The 23,548-nt window shown below is 37.2% G+C and overlaps 1 protein-coding gene across 1 annotated transcript in view; it reads left to right on the top strand.

Moving 5' to 3' along the window:
- LOC127428130 (contactin-2-like) overlaps window positions 1–23,548 on the top strand; it is a 45,470-nt gene that overhangs the window by 11,598 nt on the left and 10,324 nt on the right. The window contains exons 2-14 of the mRNA XM_051676233.1: window positions 3,812–3,909; window positions 8,645–8,786; window positions 9,324–9,499; window positions 9,636–9,731; window positions 10,458–10,670; window positions 11,124–11,226; window positions 11,356–11,537; window positions 15,979–16,115; window positions 16,283–16,412; window positions 20,450–20,600; window positions 20,807–20,934; window positions 22,094–22,269; window positions 23,015–23,135. Of these exons, the coding sequence (XP_051532193.1) occupies window positions 3,852–3,909; window positions 8,645–8,786; window positions 9,324–9,499; window positions 9,636–9,731; window positions 10,458–10,670; window positions 11,124–11,226; window positions 11,356–11,537; window positions 15,979–16,115; window positions 16,283–16,412; window positions 20,450–20,600; window positions 20,807–20,934; window positions 22,094–22,269; window positions 23,015–23,135 (1,813 nt within the window). The 5' untranslated portion in view covers window positions 3,812–3,851. The remainder of the gene's footprint in view (window positions 1–3,811; window positions 3,910–8,644; window positions 8,787–9,323; window positions 9,500–9,635; window positions 9,732–10,457; window positions 10,671–11,123; window positions 11,227–11,355; window positions 11,538–15,978; window positions 16,116–16,282; window positions 16,413–20,449; window positions 20,601–20,806; window positions 20,935–22,093; window positions 22,270–23,014; window positions 23,136–23,548) is intronic.

The raw sequence follows: 23,548 nt of genomic DNA, 5'->3' as shown, positions 1-23,548 counted from the left end.
GTAGAGCACTGTTGCCTGAGGCAATCTTTGGGTCCTTTAAGGAATATTACTTTTATAGAGAAAAGAATGTACTGAGAGATGACTGTATGTATGGTAGATGGTAAACATGCTGGGCAGACTGCAGAGAAATGTTATTAGCTGTATGTGTGTGTTTGAGTTGCCTGTTACACTTTGATTTACTCTTTTATGACCTTGCTGTAAATCTGTTGCTTTGGCAATTTACGCAATCCATGACAAACTACCTTCTTCCCATATCCACTCAGTAATTTTCACTTCTCTTCCCACTCAGTAATTTTTGTTTATGTCATCTTAGACTGACACCAAGGGCCATGGATGGAGCGTCATTCAAACATAATAGTTTTCAGATACCAATGCCTTTGTAGAAATTCACTCAGTCAGCTATGATTAATTTAATCCATGAGTGAAAGTATCAAATAACAGGGCAGTTATTGAGAATTAGCAAGTAATATTTGTCTAGTCATGTGATCCTAACATGGTGGCCCCCATGGGGGGACCCTCTCCGTGTAGAATAAAACTTTTAAACTTTTATAAGGTTATGACTGGAGTCTTCATCTCTTGTGAGTGTTCATGATTTTATACATATGTTTCAAAATTACTATTAATTTCTTTAGGAGTAAAACTTTTTTAATGAGGAAAAACTACTGAGTGCACCTTTAAAGAAGATGCATGCCAGTGGCTCAAGTGAATTAGTGAATCGTTTATTTGAACTGGTTCATTTACATGAACCGTCTGAGCAAACTGAATCATTAAAATTTATTGGACTCGCGCTTCATTCACACACCCACTGCAAGTTATCCCCACTTCAAATAACCGGCGAAATGCTAAAGTCGTGCAACAGTTGGATGTAAAATTCATTCACTGTGTTTGTTGTGTTTATCTGGAGTCCCACAGCAATCCGACACCTATCCCTTCCCCTAAACCTAACCCAACCTTAACCCCACCCCTATACCTAACCCTAACCACAAAGATTAAAACATGAGAACTTTCTAAAATTATTAAATATACCACAACATAAAAGTTCTGTTGAATATAATCATACCGCCATATCACTAGGAGAAATTAAAATGAAGAGAAGAAGAAGCTGTACCACTGTGTAGCTAGCAGGCTGATCGGCTAGTGGTATGCTAAGCTAATAGGTTAAGCGGTTAGCTTGTGAGCTATCTGGAGAAAACAGAAGAGAGAAATGTTTAATTTCACAATTTCTATCTTCTGTTTCATAATATGATATATGACATAATACAAAAAGGTATTCTTTGTCATATTTACATAATTAAGACGGTATGAATCGTCCAGCGATTGCACATGATTATAACAGTTCTTTCAGCCAATAGAATAGCTTTGTGATCCAAGGGGGCGTAACGTGGAGTGGGTCAGGTGGCAGTCATTGTCTTGTTTGGTTGCAGTTAAGGAATTTCTCTGATGAAGCACCCTTTTTTCTTGTTTGAGCCAATAAAAACTACTGCTTGGAGATTTCCAGAGGGCTGATCTTGTAAAGAGCACATCACAAACAGCTATCTGTGCTGATGCTTTGTGGTTCTTAGCTTCGCCTGCTGTTTCATCTGGCTCACTAGGATCTATAGAGCTGCGGCTCATGCTGCTATTGGCATTACTTGGGCCAGGAAAAGATGCCAATTATAGGGCTGGGGGGTTATGTTGCACAGTGGAGGAAATCCTGCAGACCAAAAGCAGATGTGCAGACCGGATGGTGAAGAGTGCAAAACAGCTGCTGCATGGTGCCCTCTCTTGTCAAGTTCAAAGTTGATTGCCCCTGTCATATTAGCCCCAGCTCTGCGGTATGCATCTGCAGGTGACAGTACAGGGAGAGAGAGCTGTGAATATGACAGTGTAAAGATGGTTTTGAGGTTGTTAGAGATATCAGAATAACTCAGTACTGTAGAAAGCATTCAGCTGTGCATCCTCACAATGGTTCGATGGGGCTGTTATGAATCTCCTCAGTTTTAAGGATTTAAACAGAACAGTGCTTGAACAAAGGACATGATTCATTGTAGTGGGGTATGAACCAGAGAAATCCACAAATATCTGTAGCTGCTTATTCTTTTTGCATTTTCTCTGATGGGTGACATTTTTTTCAAGATAGCAGACTCCATTTTTCTTTGTCATGTATGAAGCTTGCAACCCATGCTGTTAAAGGATTAGTTCACCCAAAAATTCTGCCATTATTTACTCACCCTCATGTAGTTCCAAACCTGTATGGCTTTCTCTCTACTGTGGAAAGACAAAAGGAAAAACTGAAGAATTGTACTGTTTTTTTCCCCCATGCAATTAAAATGAAGGTGAACTGAAGCTCTTAATGGGATGGTTCACCCAAAAATGAAAATTCTCTCATTATTTACTTACCCTCATGATATTCCAGGTGTGTATGACTTTCTTTCTTCACCAGAACACATTTGAAGAAAATTAGAAAAATATCTTAGCTCAGTAGGTCCTTAAAATGCAAGTGGATGGTGATCCAACTTTTGAAGCCCCAAAAATCACAGACAGTCAGCATAAACGTCATCCATATGACGTCCAGCGGTTAAATTAATGTCTTGTAAAGTGACACGATCACTTTTGGTGCGAAAAAAAAATAAGCACTAATAAGTACTTTTTTAACACTAAATCATCATTTCCGGTCAGCAGCGGTAAGTGCGTGTGACGTAATCGCGTTGGCACGTGAAACACTCAAGAATTGAGGCTCGTGCGACATACATGAAGGAACAGCGCTGTTTACAAGTGAGTAGGAGGAACACTGTACAGAAGCTTCATTGGTTTTGGTTTAGATCTGTATTTATTTGCTTCTTTACTCACAATGGTGCATTTGTGTGCTTATCCTGGATGTCTCAACTGAGAGAAGAACATGAGATTACGTATGAGAGAGGTACACAATCTTCACCCTCTCATGAAGCTTACCGGAAGTGTTGGATTATAGTTAAAAAGTACTTAAATATTGATATTTTTTCACACAAAAGCGATTGTTTCACTTTAAAAGATATTTATTTAACCACTGGATTCGTATCGATGATGTTTATGCTGGCTATCTGTGATTTTTGGAGCTTCTAAAGTCAGATCACCGTCCATCTGTATTTTAAGGACCCGCAGAGCTGAGATATTTTTCTATTATTCTTCTAATGTGTTCTGGTGAAGAAAGAAAGTCATACACATCTGGGATATAATGACTGTGAGTAAACAATGAGAGAATTTTCATTTTTGGGTGAATTAGCCAAACATGATGCAAAAGCTCCAGAAAAGTAGACCATATGTCTCCTGCACTATATTCCAAGACTTACATTCCGTCTGTGTCTCACATCACGTTGTAGTATGACTTCAAAAGACTACGGATGTAATGTACAAGTCATATGGACCACTTGTATCATGCTTTTCTGGTGCCTTTTGTCATTTTGGAGCTTGACATTTCCAGTCCACGTTCACTTTCATTATATGGAAAAAAGTGTCCAGGATATTCTTCGAAATGTCACATTTTGTGTTCTACGGAAGCAAAAAAGTAATGCGGGTTTGTAACGACATGAAGAACAGTATATGATGACAGAATTTTATTTTTTTCATTGAACTATTCCCTTAAAGTTCTCTCCTCTTTTTCATTACAGGAAGGATTTCAGAAACCTGCCTGTATGAGTCAGACACAAAACCAAATTTACCAGGAGCTTATATTAGCTAAAGGAAGCTCACCTCACAATCCAACTGGCTCCTGACTATAGCCTCAATCTCAACAAATAAGTAATCATTTAGATGTTTTTTGTTGAGTCATCTGGCCTCTTTTCTTTCTCCCCAGGAGCTGACAGGCCTTATCTGGGAGTGGTTGAAGTAGGAGGATGAAGAGTCTGTTGTGTCTGCTGTCTCTCAGCTCGCTGGCTCTGAGCTACGCACTGGGTAAGTATGGTCTGATCTGTTGTCTTCAATCATCTCATATCCCATCTGAAAATCTGCTTAGCAGTCTCGCCCCTACCCCCATTTGGGACATTTCGTTAGCACTCACCCGGTTGTTTTCCATATTCCCTGTGCTCCACCATTTCCTTGTTGAAACATCATTGAAATGTACCATGTCACTCTGATGACAGGTAATGTGTCTGGCATACATGGTTTTGGGATTGTGCATCTGTGGGGGGCCACAAATTCAGATGAATTATTCATTATGTTATTTTAGATCACTGGGCAGAAGGGATTTGATTTACTTGAGAGGTGTTTTTGATGGTCGAAGAGATCCAGGCCCCATTAAACATTGATAAAAATGTGGTTTCGTCCGTAATGCAATTAACTTGTCACACCGCACTCAAATCAAAGCTGTTCTAGTCTCACAGAGCCAGACTTTTGAGTAGCGGCATAAAGTCTGGTCTACTTTGCAACAAATTCTGTCCAGGAACCTCCCACAAAGACAGGACTGTGTGACCTACATGTAAAATGACTAACCACAGCTTATAATTTGTTTTTATGTGATGTTTAGTGGCAAGTTTAGCCTATCTGAGTGGAAAAAAATCCATTCAAATAAAGCAGTGTTGTTCCACGACTTGCAGTACAAAAAACACTGAAAATAAATCAGTAGAAATGTGTGAAGAATTTGTCATCAGAATTTAGACCTATGGCCAATCAAAGTTATATATACTGATTAGTATTTCACAGAAATAACTAGTGATGGGCGATAACACCTTTCTTTTTGATCCAATATCCTAAGTACTATGCCAATATTGCAGATACCACTATTAAAGATTTTTTTGTGACTTCTGAAGATAAAATGTTTCATTTTAAAAATTACATTTAAATATAAAATGTATAGTCTTAATCTGAAATAGTTCCAATCCTACTATTTGGTAAATGAATAAGAAAATCACTAGTGTAAAAAAAAACCCTTCTAAATCAATATATTTATGTGTGAATCGATATTCTCATTATAACATCAGTATCGGAAGTATCAGTACATTAGGATCGATCCACCCATCCCTCGACATAAATGGAGTTTTATATACAAAGTTCTTCCAACCAATCCAACCAATCACAGAGCCAGAGTAAGCATATATAAACCAGCACTTACCTCGATGCTGCGACAATCCTTCCGGCATCCCTCCTGCACCCCAACTCCACTTTCTTACTAAACGCAAGTAAGTCCGTTGAGGGGGATGTTCAGAGCTTGGGCCGTCTCAAACTCGAGCCCTCCACTATGGACAGCAAGCCAAATCCGTTTACTGTTTTCCTCCATTCAAGGATTGCATTAACATGTGAACTACTGAATTCAGATTCACGAGTTCACTGATACATACAGTCCTGGATTTTATTATGGTAAACATATTTGCTTGCTCTCCAATAATTGGTATAGGTGCAATGAAATATAAAGCTGGAAATGGGGAGGTGGAGGGATGCCGGAAGTATCGTCGCGGAGTGAGGGAAGCGGCCACTTACAGTATGTATCCTTGGGACCTAGATGAATAATGTCCTCCCAAACGTACATTTGGAACTTCATTAAATAAAATGGAATATAGCCCCAAATTCCAAAAACTCTTATATTTTAAAGATTTGTTGCCTCTAGCCACATTCAGTTATAGTTTTTCAACCTGGTGAATTGTAAGCACGACTTTGGTACCAGGCGGACTGGTGCAGCCAGCCAATCAGATCTGAACTGCAGATTTTCTGCTAGCTCTGCCATTTTTTAGAGCAATATGCATCAGACTTTCAGTGTGTGCTGTGTGAGGATGAGACTAATGCTATTCCTCTCCCCTCTTTACTAGATCTAGATTGCTCATTAGTGTAATTGTTTAGTTGTAGTAAATAAAACAGCATATTGGGCATTGAAAGGAATGCACACAACTTTACAGAGCAAAAAATGGCAGGCATTCAGGTTGAATTGGCTAACAACACAATCACTGTGTTTCTAGTCTATTACACAGCAGTAGCTACACTAGACTGTGTGATGGGCTGTTGAGAGAGATTTCAGTGGAAAAGAACTTAAGTGGCAGTTTTGAGCTGTTTATCCCCATTACTGGAAGCAGCCAACACACCACTGAATTTCACTGTAATCCCAGTGCGGAAAACCTCCTGGGGAGCCAGCTCTCCTTCTCAGCTCATCTCTCCTACTCTGCCTCTCTTATTTCCCTAGTTTCTGGTGGGTCTTACCAAAACTAATATACACACTCACATACACACAATTACTACAGACACGCCTGTGCATGCAGCGCTCCATTGAATTCTAAATGGCAAATTCACAAATCAAAGACCACAAACACACACTCAGGCGTGAATTCACTAAACATTTGTGATGCTTTTACGTGCATTTTGTTCTGTGTAAGTGTACTGCACTGCGTTTTTAAGACATTGTCACTTTTTTCAGCACAAACACGCTTTGTTGCTATGTAAATTCGGCTTTTAATAGATTATGTGTTGTTAATGAGACTCAGCACTTTTTGTCTGGTGCAATTAAAGTTGCCTGTTGTGGTCAAATTACTGGAAAGCAGGTGGTAAACTGAATTTTATTAAAAAGAGACACTTGTGTACATTTTTAAATGTACCGGTGATGATTCTTCCAGCATCCCTAAACCTCCCCATCTCCACTTTTATATTTCATAACTTGTCTTTCAAAATTGTCTTTCTGTTTCTTGCTTTAGTCGGATAGTCCCGGGAGGATCTCATAAGTCATGTGCTCAAGCCCCTCCATTATGGACAGCACGGCAAATCTGTTTACCTTAATGCGCTCCAGGACTATATGAACCAGTGAACTCGTGAATTGATCATGGCAGCAGTAATTCATCAAATGATGATCAAATGATGGAGAAAAGTGTAATTACTGGGCAAATATCTGGATTTTCGCCAGTATAAAGAGCTGATTCATGTGTCTGAATCAAAGTGGAGGAGTGATGCCGTACAGTAAAATATGCCAGATTGAGGTGGTCTGCTGCATCCTCAACTGAGGACTCAGAACTGATCTGAAGATCAGAAAATGCACCATGCAAATAGTGTTCGGCACTAAATTTAGGGTATGTTTGTGCCGTTACCTGATTTGCACAATTCCTTTAGTGAATTGGGCACTTAAACATCATAGTACATGGAAATAAATGCAATCAATTCAGTAAATTCTCCCTCAGAAATCACACAGTTCCAAATACTACAGTGCCAAATCTAATAATGGAACACCTATATATTTCAAAGTAGAAATGCGCATACTGATAAAAATGCAAACACACAGTCCCATATAATCCAAACTCATATCTGACCCAATTCACAATGCGTCAGATGCATTCATGGCTACCTGGAGACTTTACTGTATGTTTTCAATCTCCCCAGTTCCCCTCTCTTCTGTCAAAATAGCTGAGTGCATGAAATTATATCTGACACTTTGTATCCCCTGCTGAGTTTCCCCGTTAGGAGTACACTCCCACTCTGAGTACAAATATGCTGTTGTTGTTAGGCACAAAAAGCCCTCAGAAGAGTCTCTCTGGCACAGTACACCAGCTGTACAAAAAGAGGCAGTACAAAAGACCTGAACATGATAAAACTTCACTACCAACTATTTGAGATAAATTATATATATATATATATATATATATATATATATATATATATATATATATATATATATATATATATTCCATTTAATGTGGTAACCACTCCTTCAAAACCCATTGAGGAGTGATCCATTAACATTGTGTATCAAGTTGCTCTATCATGGTACCAACACAGTACTTTTCTGAAATGGGGAACAAAAGTGCTAGTATGAAAGAAAGCATTTTTGCTGAAGTATGAAACAATGTTATTATTGTTAATGAAAACTAAAACTATTTTTTTTTTTTTTCACTTTTAATTATGATCCAAATTCAACATAACATGGAAAACTTAGGATGCATCTACCTTAGTCAAAATCAAAAATGAAGATATACTCAATACTGGGAAGAAGAACATTTGGAGACCTTCTTTTGACCAAATCCTAGATTTTTTGCAGGCAGAGTTGGTAAAGTGGAACAGAGGAAAAATGATTCTATAGAAAATATCTACAAATTACAAATTCTTACTTTTTTATCACCTAAAATTTCTGTCATTTTCTTTACCATTGCTTTTCCCACCTGTGGTCATGAAATGAGCTCTGCCACACATCCTATGTAGAATCATCAACCTTAAACCTAAAAAAAAACAAAAAAAAAAAAAAAACATTTACTTCCCAAAGATTAGTTTAATAATGATTTGATTAAATACATATGGAGACCATCAGGTCAAGCTTAACTGTCTCACTTTACCCATCTTCACCCTCTACTATAAAATTTGAAACATTTACAATCTACTTTACCTTAATTAAACATGAAAATGCCACTATGTAGAGGTTAACACAAGGCTGTCCTGAGAAATTTAATGACGTTAGACATTTTAAATGACACCAGTAAATGCTTTAGCTTTGCCAGCCTAAAATACTAAAACTAAAGTAAAAACTAACTAAACTGAAACTAGAAAACGCTGAGAAAATGAAAACTAAGCTAAACCTAACAGACAACGTGTGAAAACTAAACTAAATTTAAATTACAAATTGAATATAAAATAGAAATAAAAGCGAAATTAAAAATCCAAGATTTATAATAACCCTGGTATGAATATGAAATCTTTCTTGTGTGTTTTTTGTATGTGTTTTTTTCAGGTGGAGATGTGTGTGTGTCAGGTCACGACAGTGGGCCAGTGTTTGAGGAGCAGCCGTCTAGTCTGATCTACCCAGAGGGGATGCCAGAAGGCAAGGTGACCCTGAGCTGCCAGGCTCGCGCCAGCCCTGCTGCTGTGTACCGGTACTCAGATCGTTTTTTTTTTTTTTTGCCACTTATGCTTCATCTAATGAAACAGGACCTGATTTACTTAAAATGACTTGTACTTTTTTGAAAACTGTAATTTTCCAGTATTTTTGTCTTGGTTTTCAGGAAAAACATGTAAACATCCTTAAAACAAGATAAATTCTCTAACAAATTGTGTAAGAGAAGACTTGTTTTCAGAGAATATATCTCGAATTTTATATATATATATATATATATATATAAACCTCTCAAAACTTGGTTTAAACATTTTGGAAAAAAATTAACTTAAATATATAAACTTAATGATATATTCTCTGAAAACAATTCTTAATATACAGTATTATGCAATTTTACTTCTACAGATAAATGTACGTAAAGTACAAAGTACTGCTAAAGAAAATTATTTTTGCTGTGTAAGGCATGCTGTCTCCATATACTGTAGATTTAGTCCACGTTCGCCAACAATTACAGCATTATCATCTTTTGACAGTGTCCTGGGTACTGAAATTAGATTTTGTTTGTGGTTTCTTCCAGTTGGCATGTGAATGGCACAGATGTAGCTTTCGGAGAGGATTTACACTATACGCTGGTTGCGGGAAACCTTGTGATCAATAACCCGCAACATGGGCGAGATGCTGGGTCGTACCAGTGTCTCGCCATCAACCGCTGTGGCACCATTGTTAGCCGTGTTGCTAACCTCAAGTTTGGCTGTGAGTACAAACCTAATGATTAACTTTCTCCAAGTGTGAAAATTGCACAAATCACCATGAAGATTGTTTCGAGCATGAAGAACCATTGGATGCTTTGAGATGCCCCTGGTGTTAATTATTGTCATGTGCTTTCTAGACCTCCATGATTTCCCCCCTGAGAGTAGAAGCCCTCAAACTGTCCATGAGGGCACTGGAACCTTTCTTGCCTGTCAACCACCTGCTCATTACCCAGGTATGACCAACAAACTATCAGTTAGCAAAACATTGCAGTCATTCTTAAAGGAACAGCTCACACAAAAACAATTTTTTTTTCATTATTTACTAACCCTTATGTTATTTTAAACTTGTATGACTTTCTTTCATCTGCGGAAAACAAAAAGAGGAATCTTTAATGATGTTCCGTTTACTAATTTCCATACAGTGCAACTTGTGTGTCATATTCCAGGTCTTCTGAAGGCACACGATGAAGTGAGAAAGAGCCCAGAATTTAAGTTATTATGTATTCTTGTGTTTATGTGAGAATTTACACTGTTCTTCTGAGAGCTTGCGCTGTTTTTGCTTTTGCAAGGTTTAAGCGTGAGTCGTTGTGAACAAGCTTCTGTCGTGTGAAAGAGAGCTATGGCGAAGTCTAGATTTTAAAATAAGTTGCATTTGGGGTTATTTCTCACCAAAGCCTATCGTATGCCTTTAGAAGATTTTGAATATGACCTACGAGTCGCATAGACTACTTTTATGATAGTGAGTCACTATTAACTGCCTTTGTATGCAAACAGCAAACAGGACATCCTTCAAAATTCTTCCTTTTGTATTTCACAAATTTTTTGTATTTTCAAGTCATATGGGTTTGGAAAGACATGAGGGTGAGTGGCCTAAATGATGTCAGAATTTGAACCTTCCAAGTATGTTATTTCATCCAAATATAACAATTCCATCTTCTGTCCATTTTATTGCCACCTAGCTTTGTCCTACCGCTGGTTCATCAACGAATTTCCCAACTTCATCCAGCCAGAGGGAGGCAGATGGTTTGTGTCTCAGGTGACGGGTAATTTATACCTAGCTAACGCAAGAGCCAATGACACAGCCAACTACTTCTGCTTCACCACCATCAACATGGACATCAGCACCAAGAGCATCTTCAGTAAAGCCATCCAGCTCACTGTTTACCCTGACGGTTAGTGTAAAGCTCCATATACTCCACACTGTGCAGATGTAACAAAACAATTTAAAATGCTTTGGCCAGTAAACACAAGTAGACTACATGACCAAAGTATGTGGACAGCCTCTTCTAATTCAAGTGTTTGGCTTTTTCAGCCGCACCCATAACCAACAGGTACATAAAATTAAGCATACAGCTATACCATCTCCTAAGACTAAAGTTTTTCAGGAGAAAATCTGCCTTATGGGTCAGGTGTCCACATACTTTTGGCTATGTATTGTTTCTAATGGTGTCAGAATTACATTTTAAAGACATCCAACCAATGTTTCTGATTTGTCACTGAAAACTGGGTATTTCTCTTAAAAATTGGCACTGTTGCCCAGCAGTAGTCTCCACTGAGGGACTATTTACTGTTTGCTTATTCAATACAGTGCTCTCAGTGACCATTTTTCCTCCCTGGTTCCACAGCAAACCCAAAGAAAGCTGCACCAAACATCCGAGTGCGTTTTCCCGCTGAGACGTATGCATTAGCGGGACAGACCACACAGCTGGAATGCTTTGCCTATGGCAAGTAAGTCCAACCTCAACTCAACACTTTTCAAGATTTTCATCAACACTTCTACAAAAGCTTAAAATAATCCATAGTTATACAAATAGAACTTTTCCCTAAAATCCCTCTTTCATTGATTTCCCTGCTTAGTCCCATTAGTAAAATCCATTGGAGGAAGGTGGATGGGGTTTTACCCCCTAAGGTTGGAGCCAGTGCAGAAGGACCCATCCTGATCATTCCTGAACTGAACTTTGATGATGAGGGCATGTATGAGTGCGAGGTTTATAATTCAGAGGGCCGGGAGACACATCAGGGACGAGTCTCTGTGCAGGGTAGGCATAATGTCAGCACCAGTCAGCAAATTCCAGCCATTAAGACACAAATGTGCAATGCTGAAATAACATGAACATGTTTGATTAAGAGGGGAAGTGTCTAAAAGATGTGAGCATGGCAAATTTTAGACTGTATACAATATGCTTTTCCTATTGCACTTCAGTAATGGCAATTTTTTTTGTGCTCCCCCTGGCTTTGTCCAGTGTATTGACAGCAGATGCTCCATCGTTGAAAGAACAACATCAGGTTCATGTTAAAAGGGTAATGAGTTTGAGACGTGGGCTGGTGGATAGTACGCTTGCTCCAATATGTTGTGCATTGACCAAAAAGCTTTAGTGTAAGTCACTGCTGTGAACTATGATTTGCTGCTTGTTATTACTATTCAGTGGCAGGTGGTATTAGAGAGAGAGCATATTCCCATTCTTGAGCATTTTATTGGACAAATGTGCAAATTTGCCAAACATTAATCATGTAAACTTCATGTCGTCTTAAAGGCAAAAAGTCCATAAACACTAATTTCAAAATAGAGAGGTAATGATGTTCCAATGGAATTTAAATTTGACTTGCACTGTATGGTTCTGTCAAATATATGATGAAAAAGGGATGAATACATTTGAAGAAAAAATATTAAAATATGGATTAATTGGGGAATTATTCTATAGATACTTACAAATAAGAAGTTAACTGGATTAGATGACATACATCCTATTTTGAGGTATATAATAAAAGTCAACAAAACTAATAAAATAGAAAATGTAATAGGACAAGTTTATAAAATATTCATGAATAAAAGAACATGGTGTTGAGAAATTAAATACAATTTAATAAAAATTGAAAATAGGATTAGATTAAAAAAATAATGGTAACACTTTACAATAAGGTTCAATTTGTTAACATTAGTTAACGACATTAGTTAACATAAACTAACAACAAACAGTACTTATGTTAACTAATGTTAATTAAACCATATACTAATACATTTTTTTAAATCAAAAGTTGTCTTGTCTTAGTTAACATTAGTTAATGCCCTATGAACTAACATGAACTAACACTGAACAACTGTATTTTTATTAACTAACATTAACTAAGATTAATAAATGTTATTAAATTAGTTATTAGATTAGTAAATTGTTAATTGTTTCTTCATGATACCTATTGAATTAACTAATGTTAATGAATAGAAGCTTATTCTAAAGTGTTGCCAAAATAACAGATTGGGAATGGGATCAGAGTTTCAAAGAATGACATATGATCACACAACCTCCATTTTGGCAAGAATATGCTTGGAAAATAAACATGATAAATATGAGATTTTTTTTTATAAGTATAACCAATCTACTTCAAGGTGTTGGAGAGAATGTGGTGAGTTTAATGCTAACTATACACATATTTTTATTCTTGTAAAAAGATACAAATATTCTAGACAGGAGTCATCAAGATAACAGATAAAAAATTAAATATACCGAATACAATAAAAGCATTCCCTTACTTTTTAAAGCTTCCATGCATGTATGCATTATGGATTTGGAATCAAATTGTGAGATATATGTATATACATATATATGTGTGAGATATATTGGTATCGGGACATCGGAATGTCCCGATACCAATACTCCGATATCACACTCATGTACTGGTACTCGTACTGGTAAAAATGCTCTGATACCAAAAACCAATACCATGTGACGTCCGAATATCATTACGTAAACATTCATCCTACCAATTAAAATCACGTTATGTCCTAGTGAGGTTATTTAACCGCAAAAGCTGCGATTTAATGAGATAAATATATTGTTTGCATGCAATTCAAATGCGAGCGCTTGTGAATGTTTGGAGATAGTGTTGTGCTGATGCCGGCTGCTCATACTGTACCTTTTAAAGCTCCTCCTTGGCTCTTACAGGGAAAACACCGTCATGAGCATTGCATGCTTTGTTTGTAGTAGATGACAGTAAACAGAGTGCAAATTTATTAAACCTTAAACTTAAAAAGGTTTAACGTGAGGCACATACAGTACAGAGTTCATATGCATTTAATTAAAAAGCAGCCTTTTGTGGTTTAATAATCACTTTGAGTCACATAGCGATTGGGAAGCTGCCATCATAACGTCAGAGCTCCTTGGTCAAAACAACAGTGAAACACTTCAAAATAAAAGCTCTGTCAAAATAAAAACTAAATTTATTTAAAAAAAAGAAAAAAGTATGACAGAAATATATCACTACTGTAAAGTTATGTAATATTCACTGTAATACTACTACTACAAATAATAATAATTAAAGCTGCAAGCAGCGATGAACGGGCCCTCGCACCCTGGTGCACGTTGGGGCTGCCGTGCCAGGGGAATGTCACTCCCTTAATGTTAACACACTTAAATGTTGTTAAGAGTGTATCACAGTTTAAAACATGTCATTTTCCATTGCCAGTAGGTGGCGCTATGACTATAACTGAATATTTGCATATAGAAGTGTTCAGGCCGGGACTCTTATAAAACATGTAAAGTCTGGAACAGATTGGACATTATATATAAATAACATCTTCCTGTTTTATGGCGAAACATCGAAATTTGTCAGGCCGCCACAGACACGCCGTTCAAAGAAAACTCCAAAGCTTTGCAATTTAGCATCGCCAAGCCCTTTAGATTAGACTGACCGAACATGATGTTGATCTGAGTTCGTTAAAGTACGAGGTCTGGAAATGGCAAAAACTGAGAAAAAATTGAAGAGAAAAATCACAATGGCTGACTTCCTGTTGGGTTTATGATATGGTTCTAAGAGACTTTTTTGTATGTGTTGACATGTTACATTTGCCTACCGATTTTCATACGTGTATGTGAAACGTGGTGTGAGGGCTGCTTTGTTGAAATTTTGTAGGTGGCGCTATTGAGCCATTTTGCCACAATTAATTCTAAAACCAGTATCAGATGTAAATTTTCCCCACTTTTGAGATGTGTGCAAAGTTTCATGAGTTTTCGAGCATGTTTAGGCCTCAAAAATGTGACTCGTTTCATATTGAACTTTGTCAGGCCGCCACGGACATGCCCTTCAATGAAAACTCAAAAGCTTCGCAATTTAACATCACCAAGACCTTTAGATTAAGACTGACTAAATATATGTTGATCTGATTAAATCTCTGGGAGGAGTTTGTTAAAGTACAAGACCTGGAATTGGCTGTTGCCAGTAGGTGGCACTATGACTATAACTGAATATTGGCACGTAGATGTATTCAGGCCGGGACTATTATCAAACATGTGAAGTTTGGGGCAGATTGGACATTGTATGTATGAGTTATAACAACTTCCTGTTTCATGGCGAAACATCGAAATTTGTCAGACCGTCACGGCCACGCCGTGCAGTGAAAACTGAAAAGCTTCATAATTTAGCATCGCCATGGCCTTTAGATTAGAATAACCAAATATGAAGTAGATCTGATGAAATCTCTAGGAGGAGTTTGTTAAAGTACGAGGCCTGGAAATGGCAAAAACTGAGTACAAATTGAAGAGAAAAATAAAAATGGCTGACTTCCTCTTGAGTTTAGGGCAGGGGTCCAAGAGACTTTTTTGTAGGTATTGGCATGTTACATATGTGTACCGATTTTCGTATGTGTGGGTGAAACGTAGCGTAAAGCGCAAATCGTTGAATGTTTGTAGGTGCCACTATCGAGCCATTTTGCCACACCTAATTCTGAAACCCAAACCAGATGTAAATTTTCACCACTTCTGATGTGTTGGCAAAGTTTCATGAGTTTTCGAGTATGTTTAGGCCCTAAAAATGCGATTCATTTGGGGAAAAAATAATAAATGCCTAGAAGAACAATAGGGTCCTCGTACCATCGGTGCTCGGACCCTAATAAATCTGTAGTAATTGTATTATACTTAAGCAATATCTAACATCTGTGATGCTCTGTTATGCAGCACTTTATTTGACAAGATATAACTCCAGTGTTGTATTTTGGATTGTGCTGTGAGGTTCTGTATATAAGCACTTAATTTGATAAAAAAAATACTGTTGAAGATTAATTGTTATATTTTCATTTGATTAAAATTTTTAATGAATTCATTAATTTAAACACCATTATGATGAAAAAATTGAAAATAAAATGTTGATGTGGAGTTCAGGAAAACAAAATCAGGGATCGGATATTCTTTTATTTGCTTAATAATATATGGGTGGTGGGATATAATAAATACCACAAAAAAATGAGAAAAAGTAATAAATAATTTTGTCTATTTGGAAAAAACATCAAATGGAATATAAAATGAAATGAAAAATGTATTGAATGGATAGACATACAATAAAGCTAAAAATACATAAATAGTTTTGTTTTATGCTTCTCTTATTAACGTAATATGAAAAGATAAGCTGTAGTCTTCTTCCTCTAGTTCAACTTCAGTAGAAATTTTGCAGATAAGCAATGATACGAATGCATGTGTTCTTGCTCCCTAGCCCAGCCAGAGTGGCTGCAGGTAATGAGCGACTCAGAGGTGGAGATCAGTTCTGAGCTGCAGTGGAGCTGCGCCGCTGCTGGCAAACCAAGACCCACCATCCGCTGGCTACGTAACGGACAGCCACTCAGCAAACAGGTCAGCCATACTGATTACGGCACACACACGCTCGCACAACTGTAGCTGGATCGTAGTCAAACTTGGTGTACGGGTTTGAAGTACAATGAGGGTAAGTATATTAATGGTTATAAATACAACCTTATTGTAAAGTGTTACCTCTTAATTTTACACTTGCCTGCGTGCAGGACCGCGTCGAAGTGAATAATGGCCGATTAAGGATCAGCAACCTTGCCCTAGAGGATTCAGGGATGTATCAGTGTGTGGCCGAAAACAAACACGGCACTATATACTCAAACGCTGAGCTCCGAGTTCAAGGTGAGCAAAAACACAAATCTGCAGTCTTGAATTTCAACATGAAAGCCAAATTATAAAATTAGGGCTGTCAATCAGTTAAAATTTGTAACTGAATTACATGATGTGCCAATTAATTAATCGAATTAATGGCAATTAATCACATCAATATTTACAGAGAAAATCCCCCAAATGAAGATCATTTAGTATGTAATAAAATTATAAATACTGTATTATAAATCAGATAATTCAAATACATTATATCATATACAAATATTGTGTAAGCATTTCTACAATACAAAATGTGGCTTAATAGTCAAAACATTCTTTGTTTAATTTAACTTTGAACATAACCCTATTATTGGCTTATTTCCATCTGAGCTATTTTTAATTGTTGTGCTATGTACTAATACTTAGTACTTTGGTTGCGCTCTCTAACTTTCAGCAGCTCTAGTCATAAGGGCTGTGTTTTTAGAACGCTTTGTCATGTTAAATGTACTGTAGTATGAAATGTTAAAAAATGCATCTTGAGAACCCTGTATTTTGTTGTGCTCATTTCAGCTGTCTTCGAGCATGTCTCGGAAGGCAGGTTTTTTTTATTATTTATTTTTGTATTGCTCCAGTGGTTGAAACATTACTTATTACGGAATTTAAGTACGCATCTGGGGAATTATTAATTTTATAAATTTTTTAAAGTGTAATTTTTTATATAATTAATTGCACTAATATATATGGTAATTCGACAGCCCTATATATACAAATTTGGTAACACTTTACAATAGTGCCATTTGTTAACATTAGTTAACAACATTAGTTAACATTAAACAACAATGAACAACACTTTTACAGCATTTATTAATGTTTGTTAATGTTAATTACAATTACAATTTTATTAGCTAACAGTAACAAAGCTTAATAAATGCTGTAATAAATATATTGTTCATTGTTAGTTAATGATACCTAATGCATTAACTCATGTTAACAAATGACACTTTATTGTAAAGTGTTACCAAAAATGTATAATTATATTTAAGCAATATCACACAAGCAAGAGTGTGATATGGCCCTACATCAACACTGCTGTGATGCGGCCGCAGGTCGAGTGCTGTAGGAAATCACAGCAGTGCTGATTTAGGGCCATATAGCACGATTGCGAGTGTGATATTGCTTATATACAACAGTTCGATAAACAAGTAAATGTAAAAACATTTGGAAAAACCGAGTACGGTCATAAAAAGTGCATTTGTGCATGGAACTACTTTCTTACGTGACGGATCAGAATCTGTCGTTGCTGGTTTAAAACAAATGATGCGTCCAAGCCTTCGTTAGTCATTCAAAAATATCACTTCAGAAATAGTATCACGGCTTGGGCTGTTTCTAACAAGTTATTGGAGAAACAAGAATGTGTGTGTGTGTGCAGGGTTGGGAGGGTTACTTTTGAAATGTATTCCACTACAGATTACAGAATACATGCTGTAAAATGTAATTTGTAACGTATTCCGTTAGATTACTCAAGATCAGTAACATATTCTAAATACTTTGGATTACTTCTTCAGCACTGGTAGATTTGTTCACTTGTTTTGACTATAAAAACTCTGCCAGTACAGTAAGACAAAATACACGTTAAAAATACATTCTCTGAAAAACCTAAATATCTTATGCAGTGTTGTTTCTAAAACAAGATGAATCAAATTGATCTTGTTTTAAGGATTTTTAGATATTTTTACAGGAAAACAATATAAAAATGATTATCAAGAATATGATTTTTGCCCTAATATCAAAGGTTTTACTAGAAAAAAAGAAATTATGATCCAACGTGAATTTTCTTGATAAAAAATATGATCGTGCCTGGTAACGTGCATGTACAATGGCTAGAAATAGCATTTTAGCTTAGCGTAAAGCTGATAATTTACACAAGGTTTATTTCTATTTCTTCTGCTCCAAACTTACTTCAAACATACTTCTCTGTCTGCTCATATGAATGTAACACATCATACATTTTTCCATCTGAAAGGACTAAATATTGAATGAAACAAATGACAATAAAATACAAAGTAATCTCTTCAGTAATCAAAATACTTTTTGAATGTAACTGTATTCTAATTACCAGTGATTTAAATTGTAACTGTAGTGGAATACAGTTACTTATATTTTGTATTTTAAATACATAATCCCGTTACATGTATTTCGTTACTCCCCAACCCTGCCTGTGTGTGTGTGTGTGTGTGTGAGAGAGAGAGAGAGAGAGAGAGAGAGAGACAGAGAGAGATGGACCGTGTGCCATCACCTGTTGCCACTCCCAAGCAGAGATGCTGTCAGCTTTCTGAAGATCAGCTTTCTCAGTGGAAAAATAGCCATCCAAGCAGGGGTATTCCTCCCTATTTCGTGGTAGCCGATGCGCAAGAGTCTTTCACTATAGAAACCACAATTTTGAACAGTACGTCCTCTCCAATAAACTCCGGTAAGAGGTAAGCGCCTTTAATTTGTGAAATTAATCAGTCTGTTGTGTCTCTCAGCTGTGATGAGCCTTAATGCTGAAGCTATTTCCTTGCTTTAGTAGTGTAGTAGTAATACGAACGATCACGTAGTGCTGTTGAATATAAACACTGAGTGACGCTGACTCACTTCACGTCACCTAACTGGCTTATATTACACACAAATATGGTCTTTTTCTGCCACCTGCTGGCTAAAATACGTAATGTAAAAAAAATAAACGTAAAGCGTAGGGCTGCCTCCGACAAAATATTTTCCTAGTCAACTAGTTGTCGTTAGTTTAAGCCATTAATCAACTAGTTGTCGCATGTTTATGATATTAATTTAATTACTTAAATATGTATTTTTTGGGGGGCATCAGAAAATGGTTTGTGTTCCAGGGATGAGAAAGAATGTTATAAGTAACATTGCTAACACTGTTCTACATTACAGAGAAATACTAAACCGTAATAATGAGCCTTTCAAATATACATTTTACAAACCCACGCATGAAGCAAGCCGCAGCGACACCGGCAAAAGTGGTAATGATTCTGAATGTGTCGGAAAAACCAGCAAGGAGAGTGTCTGAACATTTTGTTAATTTACAGAGAGAAATGCACATTAAGTTAAACATGCAGTAATCGAGGTACTAATTTAGCTTCCCCACTCCCCACAAACACTTGGATAAGCCTAATAGCGCATATTTATCTAGGTTATCTAACATTAGAGCGAGCGTTCATGCAAAGTGGCTAACGTTAGGCTTCTTACATGTTTCAAATGATAAGCCATGTTTGAGGTCGATGAATGATAGGCGAACGTTTGCCTGCTGAGTTTGCATGTCACCTTCTTGGGGTCATCCTTTACCCTCTCAAAAATGATCCCACAATTTGGATTTCCTGCCCGACATAATTAATTACCGCATGGACCAGCCATGTAAACGATCATTTCTGTCCATCACTGACTGTGTGTCTTCGCCACTTCCTGTGGAGTATTTTTAGTTTTTTTGCGACCAACCGACCAATCAAAACTTGGTCGAACAAGACTCTTTTCATCGACTAACATTTGGTCAACTATTAGGGGGCAGCCCTAGTAAGGAGACAGATATACAGTAGCTCTTAACACATCTGCATTGCTCTTATCCTTTAGTTTAAAACGGCATGAACACAAGCGTAGTGATATACACACAGCGACGCGTCGGAGTGCTGATGGTGTGAGACCATCAGTACTCATAAAACGTCTCTCGTCCAATCAGAATCGAGGACCGGAACTAAATGTTGTATATTATGTAATAATAGAGTTACATCTCTAGAAGGAAATAGCAGTGTTTACAAGGCAGCAAAAGAATAATGATTTAGATAGTTTTAATACAGTTCTGCTTTGCAAGCATTGTGATTAGAATATAGAATATAGAATATTAGAGATATTTCTCCTTTCATCTACTTTAACGTGCTTCAAATCCTCCTCTATCCACCTAGTTTTGCCTTAACTCTGGCACTAGCATGATCTGTGATTAAACCTCTCCTGTAATGGCTCACTGTGTGGTTGCCCCTCTCCCTCCCTGCTTGCCCCGTCCTGTTGCCCTATTTCAGTCCAGGCTCCAGACTTCAGGTTAAATCCAGTGCGCAAGCTGATCCCTGCTGCCCGTGGAGGACAGGTTAAAATGGAGTGTAAACCTCGTGCAGCTCCAAAACCAACTCTCTTCTGGAGCCGTGGCACAGAGCTACTGACCAATAGGAGCAGGTAATACAGTTGTAGCACATGCTTTATGATTTAACAATGCAACTAAGCATAAAATCGTGGATAGTTAGGGTAGACAATAAATGCTTCCCATAACTTTTGTTGTTGAGTTAAGGTGAAGGCATTTGCCTATATACAGTAAATATGCAGGGTGTTTAGAGTACACTTCTAAAAACTCTCAAAAAGAGCATGTTATGAACTCTCTCCAGGATAACAGTCACTCCAGACGGGGTTCTGTGGATCTTCAACATCAGCCGTGCAGATGAGGGAAAGTACACCTGCTTTGCAGAAAACTACCTAGGAAAAGCCAACAGCACAGGACACCTGTCTGTCAGAGGTAACATGATTACCTGACCTTTTATTTAGTAAGGTTATCTCATTTAGTAAGGTAATCAGTTTGGCACTGAAAACTGACACCAGTGAGTGTGTTGTCATGAACAATGTTAATCCTATTATGGGTAAAACAAAACATTTGCCAATGGGGTAAGAAAAAAAAAGATAACTTAATTCTTACCCCACTGACAGTTTGTGTATGTTTTTCTTCTCTCTAAATTTTGTTCTATTTCTTTGCAAGCAACTCTTAACATCTTAACATCTTGTTTTACTGAAAGGAATAGTTCACCCAAAAATGAATATTCTCTCATCATTTATTCATCCTCATGCCATCCCAGATGTGTAGGACTTTCTTTCTTCTGCAGAACACATATGAAGGTTTTTAGAAGAATATCTCGGCTCTGTTGGTCTATTCAATGCAAGTGAATGGTTTGAAAAAAAAAAAACAACAACAAAAAAACACATAAATTCAGCATAAAAGTAATCTTTAAGACTCCAGTGGTTAAATCCATGTTTTCATATGATAGGTGTGGGTGAGAAACAGATCAATATTTAAGTCCATTTTCACTATAAATCTCCACCTTTGACCAGCCCCGACCAGGAGGTGGTGATATGCCAAAATGTGAATCACCAAAAAGCAAAAGAAGAAGAATGTGGATGTGAAAGTGAAATTAGAGATTTATAGTAAAAAAGGATGTAAATATTGATTTGTATCTCTATTAAATCACTTCAGAAGACAGATTTAACCACTAGAGTTTTATTGATTGTTTCTATGCTGTCTATATGTGATTGTTTGGAGATTTAACGTTCTGGCCACCATTCACTTGCATTGAATGGAGCTACAGAGTTGAGATGTTCTTCTAAAAATTTTCATCTGTGTTCCGCAGAAGAATTAAAGTTCATGCATATCTGGGTTGGCATGAGGGTGAGCAAATGATGAGGGAATTTTCATTTTTGGGTGAACTATCCATTTAAAATAACAAAATATTTATAATGATTGTTTGCAGTGTTGGTTTATTTATTTCCATGTGCAGTAAACTCTCAAAACAGTTCTTTATATTCAGCTGATTTTGGTCATTATCTGTGCTTGTTGTACAGGTAAATGCAAATTTAAATCACATCTCAAAGTATGTTTTACCTGTTGATCTATTTTATCTTAACAGATGCCACAAAAATCACACTAGCGCCCTCTAATTCTGACATCAATCAAGGTGAAAATGCCACCCTGCAATGCCATGCATCACATGACCCTACTATGGACCTCACCTTCACCTGGTATCTCAATGGGGTTCTGCTGGACCTGGAAGCACCAAATGGACACTATCGTCGAATGGAGGGGGTGAGCATGTATTCTTGAAGTTGCTGAAAGAGCCTTTGGATACTAAAGCTCCGTGCACAGAGTACACTAAATCTGTTTTATTGCTTTGATTTTGTACTGCTTGGCATAAGTTTGTGAAACTGTGTCATGCGTACATGGTTGTTATAATAACTTGACCGTTGGCTCTGCTATCAAAAAGAAATAATGAATTTATCATCCTGCTTTCTAACCAAACACCCTGAGACAAGCATCACTCTAATTACTCACAATTAGTGTTAAGGTCTAATCTAAGGTGCTGTGGACATTAGTGATATCTCAAATCATGCAGCTTGTTGAGAAGAGGTGTGCTCTTCAAGGGTTTTGACTTGTGATTTACTTAGACTAAAACTCAAGGAGGGCTCTGAGCCATATCTAGGGGATGTGAAAATCTGGTTATGTGCCTTATGTTTAAAATGAGCAAGATTAGTGGACCCATCAGAATTTTATATTTTGACACCAGCACTGGCTCCTCTCACACTCTGAGATTAGCATTAATAGGATTTACTTCACAGCAAATCCCTTTTATTTTGTGATATGATTTTGTATTATTTATTTATTTGCTGGTTTATGTGAGCTATGGAATTTTGACTTAACCGCAGAGTCCATTTTAAAATCCAAATATGAAACCTCAACAGATTAAATGCATAATAAAAACAACGATAATCACTCTTGTGAAATTAAACTGGGCTAATACTGACTTGTTTCAACTTTCTGTAACTCTCTGCAGAAAGAGACAATCGGTGACCTGTTGATAGTCAACGGGCAGCTCAGTCATGCTGGCACATACACCTGCACAGCCCAGACGGTGGTGGACAGCGCGGTGGCTTCAGCCAAGCTGGTTGTGAGGGGTGAGCAACAGGCCGAGCAGTGTTTAGGGGGCTGATTTAGTGTTTCATTTAATTCAATAAAGCTTAGTGTACAGACCTGCAGCCGTTGGCTGCTCTACAGCTCTATTTTCTTTCATTGAAGCTGAACTTGATAATAAATGAGTCATGAAATATACATTTGGTACCCATAAACCTGTTTTATACAGCCCTGCTGACTAAACCAGCTTAGTCTAACTGATCTCCTAGCGTTGTCTTTATCTGGTCTAGCTGGTTTCCCAGCCTGGCTAGTCTGGTTGCCCAGCTGACAAATGCCCAAAATTCCTCTTAAACAGACCAAGTTTAATATGGTTAAAGATGGTTTTTTTCCAGCAGGTATTTTTATTTTTTTTATGAAAGCAGCTGCAACTAAACCATTTTGATAGTTTAGAAAATTG

The sequence above is a fragment of the Myxocyprinus asiaticus genome, chromosome 37 (genome assembly GCF_019703515.2).
Source record: "Myxocyprinus asiaticus isolate MX2 ecotype Aquarium Trade chromosome 37, UBuf_Myxa_2, whole genome shotgun sequence".
NCBI classification, from domain to species: Eukaryota; Metazoa; Chordata; class Actinopteri; order Cypriniformes; family Catostomidae; genus Myxocyprinus; species Myxocyprinus asiaticus.
The sequence above is the reverse complement of the archived record's forward strand: the minus strand, read 5'-3'. Positions and strand labels throughout refer to the sequence as shown.